This window comes from Anarhichas minor, unplaced genomic scaffold (genome assembly GCF_050575085.1).
Source record: "Anarhichas minor isolate MPS153535 unplaced genomic scaffold, ASM5057508v1 ptg000189l, whole genome shotgun sequence".
Classification (NCBI taxonomy): Eukaryota; Metazoa; Chordata; class Actinopteri; order Perciformes; family Anarhichadidae; genus Anarhichas; species Anarhichas minor.
The window spans coordinates 21,680-40,551 of record NW_027466635.1 but is presented as its reverse complement, the minus strand read 5'-3'; the positions used below and the strand labels follow the sequence as shown (position 1 = coordinate 40,551).

General features: G+C 46.2%; 1 protein-coding gene across 1 annotated transcript in view; it reads left to right on the top strand.

Moving 5' to 3' along the window:
* Nucleotides 1-490: 490 nt before the first annotated feature.
* Nucleotides 491-18,872, top strand: part of LOC142944096 (sodium channel protein type 4 subunit alpha B-like) — a gene marked incomplete at its 3' end in the record, with an annotated part of 37,285 nt that continues 18,903 nt past the window's right edge. The window contains exons 1-13 of the mRNA XM_076085598.1: nt 491-1,369; nt 11,186-11,369; nt 11,905-12,042; nt 12,361-12,479; nt 12,596-12,685; nt 13,872-14,000; nt 14,401-14,492; nt 14,648-14,923; nt 15,621-15,684; nt 15,766-15,907; nt 16,288-16,488; nt 16,565-16,658; nt 17,064-17,302. Of these exons, the coding sequence (XP_075941713.1) occupies nt 11,238-11,369; nt 11,905-12,042; nt 12,361-12,479; nt 12,596-12,685; nt 13,872-14,000; nt 14,401-14,492; nt 14,648-14,923; nt 15,621-15,684; nt 15,766-15,907; nt 16,288-16,488; nt 16,565-16,658; nt 17,064-17,302 (1,716 nt within the window). The remainder of the gene's footprint in view (nt 1,370-11,185; nt 11,370-11,904; nt 12,043-12,360; nt 12,480-12,595; nt 12,686-13,871; nt 14,001-14,400; nt 14,493-14,647; nt 14,924-15,620; nt 15,685-15,765; nt 15,908-16,287; nt 16,489-16,564; nt 16,659-17,063; nt 17,303-18,872) is intronic.

The following is an 18,872-nucleotide window of genomic DNA, read 5'->3' as shown; positions in this document are numbered from 1 at the left end:
CACACACACACACACACACATACCTACACACACACACACAGATAATTCAAATTTCAATTCTATATCACTTTCTTGGCATGAAAGTTTAAAAAAAATAATGTTGACAAATACAAAAGTACACAGTGTTAATATGGACTCTCTCTCTCACACACAGCGTTTTATTTTAGCGTGGAGAGCTAACAGAGAGAGGAAATGCCTGGCGTCTCTGACTGCGTCCAACAACATTCTGCAGTCTACAGTTGCACATACACACACCCCAACACGCAATTGCACACACACACACACACACACACACACACACACAGTGTGCGCATAAAACCAGAATGACTTTTCTCTATCAGTGTGACACAGCGTCACACTGCTGGAACACTGATAACAGGTGTGTGTGTGTGTGTGTGTGTGTGTGTGTGTGTGTGTGTGTGTGTGTGTGTGTGTGTGTGTGGCAGGCAGACAGCATTGCCTCTGACTCTAAGAGAAAAGAAGACTGCGATCATTTTCATCCCTGTTACTCCAGGATAGATGACAGGTTTAGCCTAGCTTAGCACAAAGGCTGGGAGCAGAGGGAGACTGTTAGCCTAGCTTAGCACAAAGACTCGGAGCAGAGGTTAACTGTTAGCCCAGCTTAGCACAAAGGCTGGGAGCAGAGGGAAACTGTTAGCCTAGCTTAGCACAAAGGCTGGGAGCAGAGGGAAACTGTTAGCCTAGCTTAGCACAAAGGCTGGGAGCAGAGGGAAACTGTTAGCCTAGCTTAGCACAAAGGCTGGGAGCAGAGGGAAACTGTTAGCCTAGCTTAGCACAAAGGCTGGGAGCAGAGGGAAACTGTTAGCCTAGCTTAGCACAAAGGCTGGGAGCAGAGGTAAACTATTAGCCTAGCTAAGAGGAACTCTGACTGACCGACTAGATTTCAGCAGGAAACAGAAGCTTTCAAACGAATAGTCAGCTGATCGTCAGATTAAGAACAGGCCTAATGAGGAAGGAAATATTTAAAAAACCTTTGTTATAGTGGATAAATCATTAAAAGACCTACAGTGGTTAACACATGTTTGTCATTACATGTATAAACAGTTATTAAACCAGCCAACATGAGAAATAAAATGCGTATCAAAGTATGACCTGAATGTTGTGCAGTAGGAAACTCGTACCTGTCAGCTTTAAATTTGTACGCTGATTACTATTTGTATTAATTCAAATTTTCGCTGGAGCCATCTTGTGGTGAAAAACAACTCTGTGACATTAATGCAGTTTGTCTCAGACTCTGTGTGGCGCCTGTTATCACAAAGACAAGAGGCTGAACGACATGTGAGTGATGGACACACACACACACACCTCCAGTTTAAAGCAGTGAACAAACCAACAGCTACTGGACACAGTAAGACTCATGTTTTCTAACATCATTAACGGTTCTCTAGTTACATATTTAGTCAGTTGTATCTTCACAAATGTATTTATATAAGATCTTCATCTGGCTCATGAGTCTCATGCATTTGTTTTGGTCATTAATAGTTTTACACTCTTAACTTCATACAAACTACTGTCGATGTTTGTCATCATGCTCATAATCACAGAAAGCGCTGCGGTACTTGCTCTGCTAACGTTAGCCACATCCAGCTAACGTCATCCAAAGTGTTAGCTAGCTTTGTTTTAGCCACCAATGTCAATCCATTTATTCATATAAAAACCTGTCTCTAATCAGTGCGACATAGGAGAGCAACAGTTGTAGCTTAGTGGCACGGTTCATTGAATCTGAGGACTTTATCAGACCAAAGATGAGACAAGTATTTCACAGGAGAGACCTTCATTTACTGGCTGTTGCCACTCAACCGGGGGCGACTGTGGCTAAGTGGATAGCAGGGCCGTCCTTCAATCAGAGAGTCGGCGGTTCGATCCCCGGCTCTGGCTCTGCTAGTCGCATGTCGATGTATCCTTGAGCAAGACACTTAACCCCAAAATTGCTCCAGTAGCTGTGCCTACGGTGTAGAAATGTGATAGAATCTGAATTGTAAGTCGCTTTGGATAAAAGCATCTGCTAAATGACTGTAATGTAACCCCCAGTGTCAGGGGTCACAGTGAGCTGCTCGGTCGGACCTGTGTACCAGAAAGGTTTCTGATCGCCCAGTGAGACCCCCCTGCGAGGTTCAGGGGAAAGAAAGCTCTTCTCCATCTAAGTGATGGAAGAAGACCAGAAACTGTGTGAAGTGTTCAAGGTGTGATTCTTGTCAGTTGAGATTGTGAGTTTGTTTTTGTTGGAGATTACAGGGGAACAACACAGTAGATAATGCTGTGGTGATGCTGTGGTGATGCTAACCCTAAAACAAGAACAGGAGGGGGAGCACAACAGAAAGTGTTTTCAGTGTCCCGATGATCTTTTCTGGATGTTAGTGATGTGTTGATAGAAACTGAGTTTATTGTCTATGATGAGGCCAAGATATTTTAAGCTGTGGATGGAGGTGTTGGCTGTGTTCTTTTGTCTTGTCCATTAAGTCAAGTGAGAAATGCAGTGTCAGTATTTGAAGTATTTGGTGATGAGTGAAGTGCTGGCCCGGTCATTAGTGTGTGTGTGTGTGTGGGGAGGGGGGAGGGTGAGGACACGGCGTTGGTGATGATGGTGGTGATGATGGTGAACTTTCTTGATCATTTGATGTCGTTGGATTGAAAGCAGAGCTGAAGTCAACAAGAAGAGCAGAAGCGAAGTAGCCTGGTGATTCCAGATGTTGGATGAATGTGGAGGAGTCATGTCCCAGCATGTGCTCTGACTGCTGGATGGATGGTGTTCATTGGGCTTTGAGCGATTGGTGATCAGATTTTATATCAATGATTGAAGAGCTGATCTTGTTCGCTTTCAAAGTCTGTTGTCATATTTTCTGACATCACCCAAAAAAAGTACTATAAGCTCCTTACGATATGATGATGCTCTCTAGTAGGATAATATACTATATGATAGTGCTCTCTAGTAGAGTAATATGGTACTATAAACTTCTTAAGATCTCTCTCGTCTTTCAGTCTTTTATTTCCTCCAACACTGCAATCAGATTTGAACAGTATATGTATTTGGTTTTTCATTTATTTGTAGCAGAATGTAATATTTTCCGTTCTGTTATGAATGTAAATTGAGTGAAGTTTAAAAGATTACTGTATTCTGGTCAAAGTAATGAAACACTGATGCTGCTCTGTGGAGACGTGGAGTCAGTGTGGGACAGCTGTAAAACCTCTACTGTGTGTGTGTGTGTGCATGTGTGCGTGCTGCTGTATTTAGCTGCCTGAAGCCTAATATTTGTGGGAACCAGCAGAGTCACTGAGCTGATAGCCGATCTGACAGACAGACAGACAGGTGAACTCTATGTTATCTGAGAGTAATGAACAGTGAGAATGCAGATAATCTGTTTTGTTGTGAAAATATTCATTTTGATGAAGACAGTTAGATAAAAAACTGTCTGTTTGGTTTTCAGGAGGATTCTTTACACAAATAATTTTTAAACATTTTATTAACTCAAATGATTTAAAATGAGCAGGACAGGAGTGAAGTCATTGTCTGTCTTCGTTCTGGATCTAAGAAGGTAACTACTTCTTATTTGTGATATAATTACTATGAAATACGACACCACCAACGATAGCTGTGACAGATGACCAGTAGATCCTTCAGAAGATCGGAAGTTCAAACCCCGGCTCCTCCAGTCTATGTCGATGTGTCCTTCAGCAAGACACTTAACCCGTAGTAGCTCCTGTGTGCCATCAGGTTGGTAATGGGTGTGAATGGGTGGTATTAGGTGGTAATGGTTGAATGACAAGTGGTGTTAGAGCGCGTTACATTTACCATTTCTATGAGTTTGTTTTGAGCAATAACTCTTTCTGTGTTTTTAGAGTTTAGACTTTCACCTTTCATGTTACTCAGTCATGTACAGAAGTGAATCTCCATCTCTTCCAGTTACTACAACCCCTGAAGAGTTTGTTTAGCTCCGTGACACATTTCACACTTACAGTAAGTCTCCAGGAAATGAATGGAAGTCTATGCAATGTCCCCAACAGTTCCCTCAGTAAACGTGTGTGTGTGTGTGTGTGTGTGTGTGTTGGAATGAGTTGGGTCATCGTAGCGACTGCAACTTTACACCAGAGGGTCAAACTGATGACTTGCAACAGCTGCTGCTGCCATGGCAACGCAAGGGTGGGGTCATCCCTGGCAACGATGAAGACACCAGAGACTGTGTGTGTGTGTGTGTGTGTGTTTATTTCTTGGAGCAGCTGTGTGTCTGATTGGCTATCAAACTGACTGTAGATCAGTTGAATTGAATTAATTGAATTTTGCGCATAATGCATTTAATCGCGATTAAAAAAAAATGTTGCGCATAAAATTTTGCGCATAAAATTGTTATGCGCAAAGTTCAATAATGAATTCAAATATAGTGTATTGCGCACTTTTATTTTAAAAGTACTGCAATATGAACAAAAGGGCAATAACATTTGGTTTGCAAACACTTTAAACAAATCAGGTTCTTTTTAACAGCAGTATTCCCTTTACACAGTAGCAGTTATATTTCTTGTACTATCTGTGCTCAGTGTGCTGACTTTATGTGAAACATTCCACTGCTGTGCAACATGAATAACATGTTTCAGCACGTTTCATCTAAATGTGTGTCTTGTGTCTTCATGACAGTTAGAGCATGTGAATGCAGCTCTACTGTTCAATATAATGCTGTAACTCCGAGGTGATGATGGTGACCCAGCGATGTCCAGTAGTCTCCAGTGAGAGCAACAGCTGCTGGTTGTAACGCCGTCGCTTTAGTAGTCCTCTCCTTTTCATACAACTCGTGTATTCTTCTTGTGACCGTGCGTCTTGAGGCTCATACGTGACTTCATTCGTTGCGATCCTAAAGGTGCATTCACACCAAACGCGACGCGAACGCATCTTGAGAACGTTCCTCAGACCGACATCTTCCACAATACTAATCGGCTGCAGTTTGTATCCACTTCTCTGTAGCATCTGTTAGCTTGTCTTGCTTTAGTTTATATATACTTCTCCCACACGCTGCATCAACGTAGTCTCACGAAGACTTCCTCCACCGCTGCCAGTGAGCAACGGACTTTAAAAATAATAATAAAAAAAAAAAAATGCCTTAACACGCGATAAAATAATTGTTGCCCTTAATTAATTAATGCGTTAACCCGTTATTATTGCGTTAACTTGCCCATCACTAATTCTGATAACCCTGTACTACAGACAGACAGACAGCTAGTAACAAGTTGAAATGACCTGAGACAAACTAAGAGCAGCAGATGTTCGAGGTTCCACTAATGAATATCTGCAGAACAAGATGAAACCATCACAAATACTAATGATGGTTATATCATCATCTTCATCATCATCATCATCTGTTACGGGTGTAGTAAGGACCCAGGAGCAGTACGACTAACACCAAGAATAGTTTGACTTGAACTCTTTTCTTCGACACACACGACAGGAAGAATATTCTCAGGAAAACAGCGACAGGTTCTCGTGGTCAAGTACAGAAGGCTGAGCGAGTTACCAGGGCAGAGGCAAGGCGAGGTAGTCCAAAACATAAAACTCCTCAGAGGCCGCAGAGTCAGAATCCCCAGCCGGGTGGGTGGAGGGGTTCAGGTGGTAGGGTTTCTTGGGCCCGGAGGGAGGTCCCTCATAGTCCACACCGGGGACCTGCTGGGTGTTCCTGGCAGTCGTCTTGGTCCTAGATGGTTGTTCTGGGTGCTGCCGATGAAATCTGGCAATGAGTCGGGGGTCGCAGATGTTCCGAGCCGGAACCCATTGCCTCTCCTCCGGACCGTATCCCTCCCAGTCGACCAGGTATTGAAGCCCTCGCCCCCAGTGGCGGGAGCGCAAGCAGGCGATGAACCGAGTAAACCGGACTTCCTTCGATGAGGCGAGGAGGCGGAGCAGCCGGCACCAAAGGACTCTCCCGGACCGGTTTGAACTTGGATACATGGATCTGGGGAGCTTGAGCCTTACTGCCACCGGGTTGATGATCCTCTCAATTTCGAACGGCCGGATGAACCTTGGGCCCAGCTTCTTTGACTCCACCCGCAAAGGTAGGTCCCGGGTTGACAACCACACCCTCTGACCCACCTGGTAGATAGGGGCTGGAGTGCGGTGTCGGTTAGCCGCTGTAGCAGCGCAGTCCGCAGACCGGAGCAGGGTTGCTCGGGCCCTAGCCCAGGTCTGGTGGCAGCGGCGGATGAATGTCTGAACAGATGGGCAGGAAACCTCCTTTTCCAATGCAGGGAACAGAGGTGGCTGGAACCCATAAGCACACTGAAAAGGTGACAGGCCTGTGGCGGAGCTGGTCAGGGTGTTATGGGCGTACTCCACCCACATCAACTGGCGGCACCAGGAGGCAGGATTCCGGGAGACCATGCAGCGGAGGGCTGTTTCCATCTCCTGATTCCTTCCTCTCCGTCTGACCGTTGGGTTGAGGGTGAAACCCCGAGGACAGATTGACGGTGGCCCCCAGCAGAGTACAGAATTCCCTCCAAAAGATGGAGGTGAACTGAGGACCTCGGTCGGAGACAACGTTGACTGGAATTCCATGCAGGCGGAAGATATGCAGGGAGATGAGTTCTGCCGTCTCCTTAGCAGATGGGAGTTTGGGCAGAGGAATAAAATGGGCCAGTTTGCTGAATCTGTCGACCACTGTCAGAATGGCGGCGTGGCCCTCAGATGATGGTAATCCGGTGACAAAGTCCAGGGAGATGTGAGACCACGGACGATGAGGCACCGGGAGAGGCTGCAGGAGGCCGGCCGGAGCCTGGTGGGAAGGTTTATGTTGGTTGCACACTGGACAGGCGTTGATGAATTCCCTGGTGTCCTCGTTGAGCGAGACCCACCAGAAGCGCTGCCGCAGGACGTCCTGGGTCCTCTGGATGCCCGGGTGGCAGGTAAGCGGAGAGGAGTGTGCCCACTGGAGGACGTCGGACCGAAGGGCCTGAGGGACGAACAGGCGGTTAGGAGGGCACGCGCTGGGACCGGCTTGACCCCTAGTCGCGGCCTTCACCGATTCCTCAATCTCCCAGGTGAGAACGGCTACTTGACAGGAGGCAGGGAGGATGGACGAGGAGCCAGAGGTGGTTTCCTCCTCCTGGAACTGACGGGAAAGGGCATCAGGCTTGACATTTGGGACCCGGGGCGATAGGAGAGCGTGAAGTGAAACCGGGTGAAGAATAAAGACCAGCTGGCCTCTCGAGAATTGAGTCTCTTGGCTGTGCGGATGTACTCAAGGTTTTTATGGTCGATCCAAACCAGGAATGGGAGCTTGGTCCCCTTCAACCAATGCCGCCACTCCTCCAGGGCCAGCTTCACTGCTAGTAGTTCTCGGTTACCAATGTCATAGTTTCTCTTGGCGGGGGAAAGCCATCTCGAGAAAAAGGCGTAGGGATGGAGCTTTTGGTCAGTGGCTGAGTGCTGGGACAGGACACCCCCAACTCCTATGTCGGAGGCATCCACCTCCACCACAAATTGTCTGTCCGGATCCGGGACTCGGAGGATGGGTGCAGAAGTGAACCTGGACCTCAGGTTCTGGAAGACTTCTACAGCTGCAGAAGTCCACAGGAAAGGAGTCTTGGAGGAGGTGAGGGCGGTGAGTGGGGAAGCGACCGCGCTGTAATTCCTGATGAACCTCCGGTAGAAATTGGCGAACCCCAGGAAACTTTGAAGTTGCTTGTGGGAGCTTGGGACAGGCCAGGTAGTGACAGCAGTGACCTTAACGGGGTCCATCTGGATGCTGCCCCGGGAAACGATATAACCCAGGAATGAGACTGTAGGAACATGAAACTCGCACTTCTCCACCTTCACAAACAGGGAGTTCTCCAGTAGGCATTGAAGCACAGACTGGACGTGGTACACATGTTCCTCTTGGTTCTTGGAGAAGATCAGGATGTCATCGAGGTAGACGAATACGTGCCGGTCCAACATGTCTCGGAGCACGTCGTTAACCAGGGCCTGGAAGATGGCAGGGGCGATGGTTAAGCCGAAGGGCATCACAAGGTACTCGTAATGTCCTTTAGGTGTATTAAATGCCGTCTTCCACTCATCCCCTTCTCTGATCCGGACCAGGTGATAGGCATTGCGGAGGTCGAGGTTGGAGAAGATGGTGGCTCCTTGAAGTAGCTCGAAGGCCGTTGCGATGAGTGGCAAAGGGTACCGGTTCTTAATCGTGATTTCATTTAAGCCCCGGTAGTCGATGCAGGGTCTGAGAGTCTTATCCTTCTTCTCCACAAAGAAAAATCCAGCCCCTGCGGGAAAGGACGAGGGGCGTATGATACCGGAAGCCAGGGAATCATTAATATAACTGTCCATCGCTTCTCTTTCAGGAGCAGACAGGGAATAAAGGCGCCCCTTAGGTGGGAACGTACCAGGAAAGAGGTCGATGGCACAATCATACGGACGGTGGGGAGGCAGAGACATGGCCTTGGATTTGTTGAAAACCTCCCTAAAGTCCAAGTATTCTGCATGAACTCCCGTAAGTTCAGGCGTGGATTGGGTGAGCGCGGCACCTTGTGGAACGGCGGCTTGCTTCAGGCAGACTAGGTGACAGGACTGGCTCCAACGCCGAAAAGCTCCCGTAGTCCAGTCGACGTGCGGATTATGTCAACGTAGCCAGGGGTATCCCAGAATGAGGGGAATGCGAGGGGTTTGCAGGATGTGGAAGCTGATGGTCTCGTGGTGGTTGCCGGACAACAGCATGTGTACTGGGACGGTTTAGTGAGTCCCTGTTCCCAGAAGATGACCGTCCAGGGCGCTAGCTGAAACAGCCTGGGGAAGAGGTATCCGGTCGATCCCCAACTGTGTAACAAGGTCCTCGTCCATAATGGACGCGTCTGCTCCAGAATCCAGGAAGGTGGAAATCGTATGGGAGCCCCCGGTTAATAGTAGTTGGGCGTGGTCGTTGACAGACGGAGGATCGGGAATCTGCTCGGCTCACCAGTACTTCCTTCCTTACTGGCGAGCCCCGGCCCTTTAACGGGCAATTGTGAGCATAATGACCCGCCTGACCACAGTACATGCAGAGATTTCCCCGTCTGCGCCACTCACGTTCCTCCATGGATAGCTCAGTACGTTCCACTTGCATGGGTTCACTCTCCTGAGGAAGCGGCTGCGTCGGCGTGTACTCCGGAGCTGTAGCACGAGGAAATTGAGAAGGTTGCCCCTGGCGTGACTGTTCCCGGCGCCTTGCCAGCCGCCTGACCTGGATACGGCGATCCACTCTGGAGGTTGCCTCAATAAGTCCGTCCAGGGATGTGGGTAGCTCGATCGAGATGAGTTCATCTTTGACGTAATCCGCTAACCCGAGCAGATACGCATCACACTGGGCGTCCATGTTCCATGAGCTTAATCGAGCCTGGGTCCGGAAATCAATGGCGTAGTCCATGACAGATCGGTGGCCCTGCTGGAGCCTCATTAGCCCTCTGGTGACATCCGGTCCTCCGGACACCGCTCTGAAAACCTTGCATAGTTCGGCGGAGAAGGACTGGAAGGAAGCACAGGCAGGAGTACGACGATCCCATTCCGCCATTCCCCACAGGCGAGCTCTCCTTGTCAGGTGGTTGATGGTAAACGCCACCCTGGCATCCTCTGACGCAAAGGTGCGGGGCTGCAACGCAAACAGGATGGAACAGTTCGTCAGGAATGCGTTGCAACCCTCAGGATCCCCAGCGTAACGTTCGGGCTCCCCCACCCGGGGTTCTGAGACCGCCGTAGATGCTGCTGGATCCGTTCCCGAGCAAACCGGAGCAAGTAGCGGCGACGCCGCCATGTTGGTCGGGGCTACGGTTGCCGTGAGTTGTCGTAACTGGTCAAACACCAAGAATAGTTTGACTTGAATTCTTTATTTTCTTCGACACACACGACAGGAAGAATATTCTCAGGAAAACAGCGACAGGTTCTCGTGGTCAAGGACAGAATGCTGAGCGAGTTACCAGGGCAGAGGCAAGGCGAGGTAGTCCGAAACAGGCAGGGTTGGTAACAGGGAATCAGTCCATGGGTGAAGGCGGGAAAGTATTGCATGAAAGCAGAGAACGATCTGGCAGTGAGTGTGTGTGAGGCAGGGGTTTAAATAGTGGAGGAGGCAGAGTGAGCAGGTGAGTGTAATGAGCTGATGAGGTGAGTATGACTGGCAGGTGCACTGAATGAACTGATTAGGTGAGTGAAAGGTGGAAAAAACTATATAGAAGTGACAGAGCTGTGACGTCATTATCTTCATCGTCACCATCATCATCATTTTATCAAAACCACAGATTACAAAGGACTTTACAAATAATGATAAAAGACAAAATATAATTCACACTAGATGAAGATAAAAACAAAGTGAACCATCTGGAAGTAGGACTTTGACTTTGACCCCCCCCCCCCCCGTGTTGTGTCTCCTCGATGTCTCGATGACGACCCTCCATCTTGTGACCCAGAAATCAATCTCAGTCCTCCATCTTGAAGTCCGTTCCGATTCTTGCAAAGCATCTGGAGGAGCAAGGGGCTATAAGAGGAAACACCGGTGTCTCCTTTGTGGAAGAGCTATAAGAGGAAACAGGAAACACTGGTGTCTCCTTTGTGGAGGAGCTATGAGAGGAAACAGGAAACACTGGTGTCTCCTTTGTGGAAGAGCTATAAGAGGAAACAGGAAACACTGGTGTCTCCTTTGTGGAGGACTTTTTTTTCATACGTAAACAAATAAAAGAGCCATTGCACACAGCTGAATAATCCACGGCTGGACTCTACAAACGTCATTGTTGCTTTTGTTATTGTAGTTTTTAAAGACGATCAAACTTTCTGCCGTTCACAGTTCTTCAAACCGCATTCATTAAAAACATTCCCCCAATATTATTTGTTTTTTATCTTGAATGTTTCTACATTCAATTCAGTTCATGTTTACAAGTTCAAATTGCTGCTGTCGTAAATTTATTATTTCAATATTTTATTTCTACACTGAGCACTAATTTGTTGTATTTTATGTTGTCGTAAAGATAAACAGGACTGTATATATATATAAATTGAATACAAAGTCACTAGCTATGATCATTGCATAGTCACACGGATGGCTTCAATTTGTGTGTCCATCATCAATTGACTTTCCGTTGCCATTGTCTGCATCCTGAGCAACACGAAAAAAACAATAGATTGCATTTGGTGATTATTTCACAAACAGGCATCATCCCCGCTCTTCTCCTACAGGAGGTGATTGCTAGAAGACGGTGGAGCTCAAGCAGCGCTGCATGATGCCAGGATGGCGCCTCTACTGCCCCCTGTTGGTTCGGAGGTCTTAAAACACTTCACGCCGTCCTCGCTGGAGGAAATTCAGCGACGACATGAAGTTGAGGAGAAGGAGCAACAGGGGAGGAAGGAGAAGAACATAGAGGTACAAAAACATTGATCAGCTATCGTTACAATTAATCAATACACTGAAAATTAGCAATTAATTCTCTGAGAATAAGTAATCAATTAATCCTTCAAGTTCCTCACTCAAATGCAGATCGGCCAATCATCTCATGACAACTATCCGGCTCCAAAGACTCTCATGCAAGAATTGTAGATTTTCTTCATTTTCTGGCTGGTTTTGTGGATTTGAAACGATACGTTTCTACATAACAACCTGTAGAGCTAACATTGTAAATAACACAGATGACCTGTAGAGCTAACATTGGAGACGGGATGTATTAGTTTGTCTATGCTACGCTAGAAGGTATACTAAATGTATACATATGCTGCTTTTTAATGATTGTAATGATGTTTTTTCCAACATTAGATAACATTTATTCAGGGAGTGCAGTTAATAACAGTGTGGACTCCAGTGTAGATTGATGGAGTATCAGCAGGGGGCGGGGTTTAGCAAAGGGTTGATCACAATTTAATAATAGTATGAATGAATGAAAAATTGTTCCTCTGAATGACAGATAGCGGAGGAAGATCTTCCTAAACCAGCCAGTGACCTAGAGGCCGGGAAACCCCTCCCATTCATCTACGGAGACCCGCCCCCTGGGCTTCTCAACACCCCACTGGAGGAGCTGGATCCCTTCTACCAATCACAGAAGGTCTCTCTCTCTCTTTGACAAATGATATTCCCTGTGACCCAGGGACTGATCAGTATTAATCAATAAATCAATCAATTTATTCTCAGCTTCAGCTGCAGAAGTCACATTAGAAAGTAAATCTGATCATTGATTCATTTTTAGATTGTTTGTCTCAGTCATCAGCTAAGTAATGTAATGAATCAGTATACCTGTCTGTCTCTGACCTGTCTGTCTCGCTCACCTGAGTGTCTCTCTTACCTGTCTGTCCCTCTGAACGGTCTGTCTGTCTCTCTCTGTCTCTCTTACCTGTCTGTCTCTGACCTGTCTGTTTCTCTGCAGACGTTCATCGTGCTCGGTAAAGGAAACGTCATTTACAGGTTTAATGCTGAGTCGGCGTGTTACCTGCTGAGTCCGTTCAACCCGCTGAGGACCATCGCCATCAAGATCCTCATTCACTCATATCCTTTATGATATCACACTGTGCTTCTCCCTCATTGGCCGGTTTGCTTTGATTTGCATGTTATTGCTAAACAATCAGCTGATGATGTTTTTTGTTCCTTAAAACCTTAAAAACGTTATTCAGTTTGTTCATCATGGTAACGATTCTGGCCAACTGTGCGTTCATGACTCTGAGTGATCCTCCAGCGTGGAGCAAAACTGTGGAGTGAGTCAACACACACAAAGTTTACAGACAAATACACACAAATACACACACATACACACAAATATACACAAATACACACGAGAATACACACAAATATACACACAGCCAGCGGTGGGTAATAATGAAACACATAAGGGTTTCCTCTATGGGTCCATGTAACTCTGACGATGCTGGATGACAACATCAAAACTGTCCAATCAGTGACCTCGGCATCCGCCATGTGACGTCATTTTTTTTCCTCTTGGTTTGTTTGTAAAAAAATAGTTTGACCAAACCAGAATGTTATTTAGAAAGAGTCGATTAAATGTGTAGCAGCTCTTACCAACATGGACACATGTGTTGGTCATGAGGGGGGGGGGGCACTACATTGTGTTTGTCATGAGGGGGGGCACCACACTGTGTTTGTTCTGAGGGGGAGGTGCCACACTGTGTTTGTAATGAGGGGGGGCACCACACTGTGTTTGTTCTGAGGGGGAGGTGCCACACTGTGTTTGTAATGAGGGGGGGGCACTACACTGTGTTTGTCCTGAGGGGGAGGTGCCACACTGTGTTTGTAATGAGGGGGGGCACCACACTGTGTTTGTTCTGAGGGGGAGGTGCCACACTGTGTTTGTAATGAGGGGGGGCACCACACTGTGTTTGTTCTGAGGGGGAGGTGCCACACTGTGTTTGTAATGAGGGGGGGGCACTACACTGTGTTTGTCCTGAGGGGGAGGTGCCACACTGTGTTTGTAATGAGGGGGGGCACCACACTGTGTTTGTTCTGAGGGGGAGGTGCCACACTGTGTTTGTAATGAGGGGGGGGCACTACACTGTGTTTGTCCTGAGGGTGGGCACTACAGAGTATTTGTATTGAGGGGGGGGGGGGGGGGGGGGGCACTACAGTGTGTTTGTCCTGAAGGGGGCGCTAGAGGACGTCCCATCAGGAGAGGAGAGCTTATCAGTGGTAATAGTTTAGCAATAGTTTAACTGTTTTTAATAGTTTAATAGTTTAACTGTGCAGGCTTCATAAAAACACCATCAGGATGTCATTTGTATTATAAGTTATTTAATTATAAATGTGTGTTGATTGCTGCAGCCTTTATGAAGCACTAAAAGTCCAGACAAATATTTGCTCTCTCTCCATCTGTAGTTTAAGCTTTTTTTTGTGTGTCAATGTCTGACGTATTTTTCTGTCGTTGAACAGATACGTGTTTACGTTCATCTACACGTTTGAAGCAACGATCAAAGTTGTGTCCAGAGGATTTTGTGTTGGTGGGTTCACCTTCCTGAAAGACCCCTGGAACTGGTTGGACTTCATGGTCATCAGCATGGCGTAATACTCATAATACACATACTTTATACACAATAATAGACTTACTTTATAAACAATAATACACATACTTTATACACAGTAATACACATACTTCATGCACAATAATACACATACTTAACCTATTTCGAGCTCTAGCACAAGAGAACCTATTGTTTTTTAGTGTTATTTTAATATCATTATTATAATCGTCATTATTATCATTATTATTGTTATTCATCGCTTTAATTGAAATTATAAATGCTTTATTACTACTTTATAAAGAACCTAGGGTTAAAAGATGACTTTCTATTTAAAACTTAAGATCAACTTTCTAATCTAGAAATTGTCTGCTTGGTATTGAGATTTTTCTCGATGGTGATGGTGGTGATGATGATGATGATGATGTCTCTCTGTGTTTCAGATACCTGACAGAGTTTGTAGATTTGGGAAATCTTTCTGTGTTGAGAACATTCAGGGTTCTTCGAGCTCTGAAGACCATCACAGTCATCCCTGGTGAGTGTGTGTGTGTGTGTGTGTGTGTGTGTGTGTGTGTGTGTGTGTGTGTGTGTGTGTGTGTGTGTGTGTGTGTGTGTGTGTGTGAGTTTACGATTCCGATTTCGATTGGTCGGTCAGTTTTTAATTCCCCACCCCCCCCCCCCACCCGCCAGGTCTGAAGACGATTGTCGGAGCCCTCATCCAATCAGTGAAAAAGCTGGCTGATGTCATGATTCTGACGGTGTTCTGTCTCAGCGTCTTCGCTCTGATTGGTCTGCAGCTCTTCATGGGAAACCTGCGTCAGAAATGTGTTCTGATACCACCGCTGTTGCTCGGCAACAACACATCTAACACGTCCGACCTCGGTACTGGTTACCATGGCAACGACACCCAAAGCAACAATACAGAAAGCAGCGGCTTTGATTACTCCAAGTACATCAGCAACCCAGGTATGATACAATACTACTACTATTAATACTATAGTATATCAACAACTCAGGTGTGATACATATACTACTACTATTAATACTCAAAGTACATCAGCAACCCAGGTATGATACAAATACTACTACTATTAATACTCCAAGTACATTAGCAACCCAGGTATGGCACAAATACTACTACTACTACTACCACTAATACTACAATACCTCATCGACAACCTCTCCATGATACAAATACTACTGCTACTCCTACTACCACTAATACTACAATAACTATTGCTACTACTAACAGGACAATAACTTCATGTTACATTGCTGTTGGATTGTTTTATTAAAAGAGTGTGACGGCAGTAAAAATACGGATTTGGTCTGTTTTACAGGTTTTAAAGCCCTCTGAGGAAAATTTGTGATTTTTTAAATATTACTGCTATACAAATAAAGTTGAATTGAATGATGATAATTTTCTGTTGGTGAATGTGTGCTTGTGATTGAAGGACAGTATTACCCATAGAGACCAATGAAGGGCTTCATCTGTGCTTTTAGAACCAGGGTTACAATATCGTAACCTTCGTAACTAAATCCAATCTGTCCAATCCTGAAGACATCTACACATGTTGAGACGGACTCTGTCTCTCTCTCTCTGCCTGTCTGTCTCTCTGTCCATCTGCCTGTCCCTCTCCCTGTCTGTCTGCCTGTCTGATAGAGAACTACTACTACCAGCCAGGTCAGCTTGATGCTCTGCTGTGTGGAAACAGCTCTGATGCCGGGTGAGTTCACAACAATCAATGATCAGTGATCAATAATAATAATACCGATGGTGATGATGACGAAGATGATGATGTGTTCAGGGTCTGTCCTGAGGGTTACGTCTGTCTGAAGGCAGGGAGAAACCCAAACTACGGATACACGAGCTATGACTCGTTTGGTTGGGCGTTCCTGTCTCTGTTCAGACTGATGACTCAGGACTTCTGGGAGAACCTGTTCCAGCTGGTCAGTAAGGGACTGGTCCCAGGACTAACTGGTCCCAGGACTAACTGGTCCCATTACTAACTGCTCCCATTACCAACTGGTCCCAGGACTAACTGGTCCCAGTACTAACTGGTCCCAGTACTAACTGGTCCTAACTGGTCTTTGACTTTCACTCACATTGTGATGATTTCTTAGTTTGACTTTTTAGTTAGAGTGAACGTTGTGGGAATAAATCTGCTCTCTTTGTGTAGACAGGTTAAAGATGGAGAGGACAGACAACCAATCATAGAGGAGGACATGAACAGAAACAGTTTGATTTATTTCACCTGTCTGTATGTCACACGACTGTCTCTCACCTGCCTTTATATCACCTGTCTGTCTCTCATCCACCTGGGTTGCAGACACTGCGAGCCGCCGGTAAAACCTACATGATCTTCTTCGTGGTCATCATCTTCCTCGGCTCCTTCTACCTCATTAACCTCATTCTCGCTGTGGTCGCCATGGCGTACGCTGAGCAGAATGAGGCCACGATGGCCGAGGCCAAACAGAAGGAGCAGGAGTACGCTCAGATCCTGGAGATGCTGAAGATGAGAGAGGAGGAGGTCTGACATGATGAAACTACATTCAATCAGCTGACAGTGAAAACACACTCAACATTTATTCTGCTTGTTGTTACAGCAGGCGGCCTGCAGGGAACAAGGTACGGCACCACAGAAGAAGAATTCATCTGCAGAAATAAATGGCCACGAGCAAGAACACACTGCCATTGAAGGTACACACAGACATGTACACACATACATGTACACACAGACATGGAAGGTATACATTTTAATTCGAAAACACACAACAGATCCACCACAGTGTTCCTGAACACATGAGAGCAACATGTGAATCTCCAACGATCGATCCGCCAAATGTATTGATCGTTTATTGGAACGAGACGAGGAGATAAAACGGATGAAGAAAGGAGGCAAACTGATGATGTATAGTTCTGTTCACAGACTGATGACGTAACGTTGTTCACAGACTGATGACGTAACGTTCTGTTCACAGACTGATGACGTAATATTCCTGTTGAGGATCTCTGCTTCGTTTCTACACTAATGATCGACAGACTTAGTTTCATCTCAAAAACAACTTTCTATTTGCATCGTCTCTAACTCGCTGTGTGTTTCAGACTTTGCAGACGACCAGAGACCGTGTCCTCCGTGTTGGTATGTCTTTGCCGATATCTTCCTGAAGTGGAACTGTTGTGGCTGCTGGCGGTGGATTAAACGGTACCTCTACCTCATCGTCATGGACCCGTTCGTTGACCTGGGAATCACCGTCTGTATCGTCCTCAACACCGTCTTCATGGCCATGGAGCATTACCCGATGACTGAGGAGTTTGAGGAGCTTCTGAGCATCGGAAATCTGGTCAGTGATGAAGAGAAGTCAGAGAGTTGTTTTTTTTTCAAGTGAGATCACAGCTTCAACACAGGCTGAGCATCTGTGAGGTAAAAGTACTGTTGATCTGTAAAACAAGTACTCAAGTCAAAGTCAAACTACGGGTAGCACTTTTTATGACGCCATGTCTATATAATGTATTATAAACTCAACATGTCAACATGTTACAGTGTCCTCAATCATCTCAGTATAGATATATGTTTCTATTATCTAATGTCTAAGATTAGATGACTCATGTTCGTACCATCAGGCTCATTAGGAGATGATGAGGTGATTGTGTGAATATCCTTTGAGCAACACCAGCATATGACACAAAAAGCATTTTTATTCATTTTATTTTTGTTTCTTATCAAAAGTTTCTTGAACAACCACTAGTCAAAGACAGAAGTTTTTTTAAATGGGTACTGTCACTAAGACAGAACGTTATACACTGCATGCACAATTATTAGGCAAGTTGTATTTTTGAGGATTCATTTTATTATTGAACAACTACAGTGCTCTCGTTCAATCCTAAATGTTAATAAACCTCAAACCTGAATATTTAAGAAAGTAAAAGTTAGGTTTTGGCTTTCTTATGGTGCGTTCACACCAAACGCGGCGCGAATTATTCGCCCGAGTAGATTACATACAAAGTCTATGCACAGACGCGATGAGACTGGAGTGATGCGAATTTGCGATGGCGCGGCGCGATTGACGCAAATTCGCGTCAAACGCTAAATCGCCCCAAACGCGTGAGTTGAAATTTTTCAACTTCGCCGAAATATTCGCGTTACGCCCCAGCGCAATAGCCTTTCAGCGTTGAGATGTTTCTCCTGTCATCACTGACTTCCTGCCGTTGTTGAATCAGGAAATAAATACTGTAGCCGTCTGTGTTCACCCAGAGCTCTACGATACCTCATATCAGTAGAGACCAGACCAAACTATGTGTATAAATGTGTGTGTGTAAACCATATGGTACAAACAATGAATGGACGCTGCCGTATTTACGTCTAGATGACGTTATTCTGAGTGTTGGTGGAGCTGCTACAATGTCAGCATAGCCTAGCACCGATCCATCCGAGCTCCATTGAGAAGACAAGTAGCCTACAAATCGGCATCCATCCATCCATTTTCCACCGCTTATCCGGGGTCGGGTCGCGGTGGCAGCAGGCCAAGCAGGCTGACCCAGACCTCCCTCTCACCGGCAACATGTTCCAGCTCATTCTGGGGGATCCCGAGGCGTTCCCAGGCCAGCTGGGAGATGTAATCTCTCCAGGGTGTTCTGGGTCTTCCCCGGGGTCTTTTCCCAGTTGGACGTGCCTGGAAAACCTCCAGTGGGAGGCGTCCAGGAGGCATCCTAATTAGATGCCCGAACCACCTCAGCTGACTCCTTTCGACGCGAAGGAGTAGCGGCTCGACTCGGCAAGTTCCCTCCTGATGACCGAGCTCCTTACCCTATCTCTAAGGCTGAGCCCGGCCACCCTACGGAGGAAACTCATTTCGGCCGCTTGTAGCCGCGACCTTGTCCTTTCGGTCACGACCCAGAGTTCGTGACCATAGG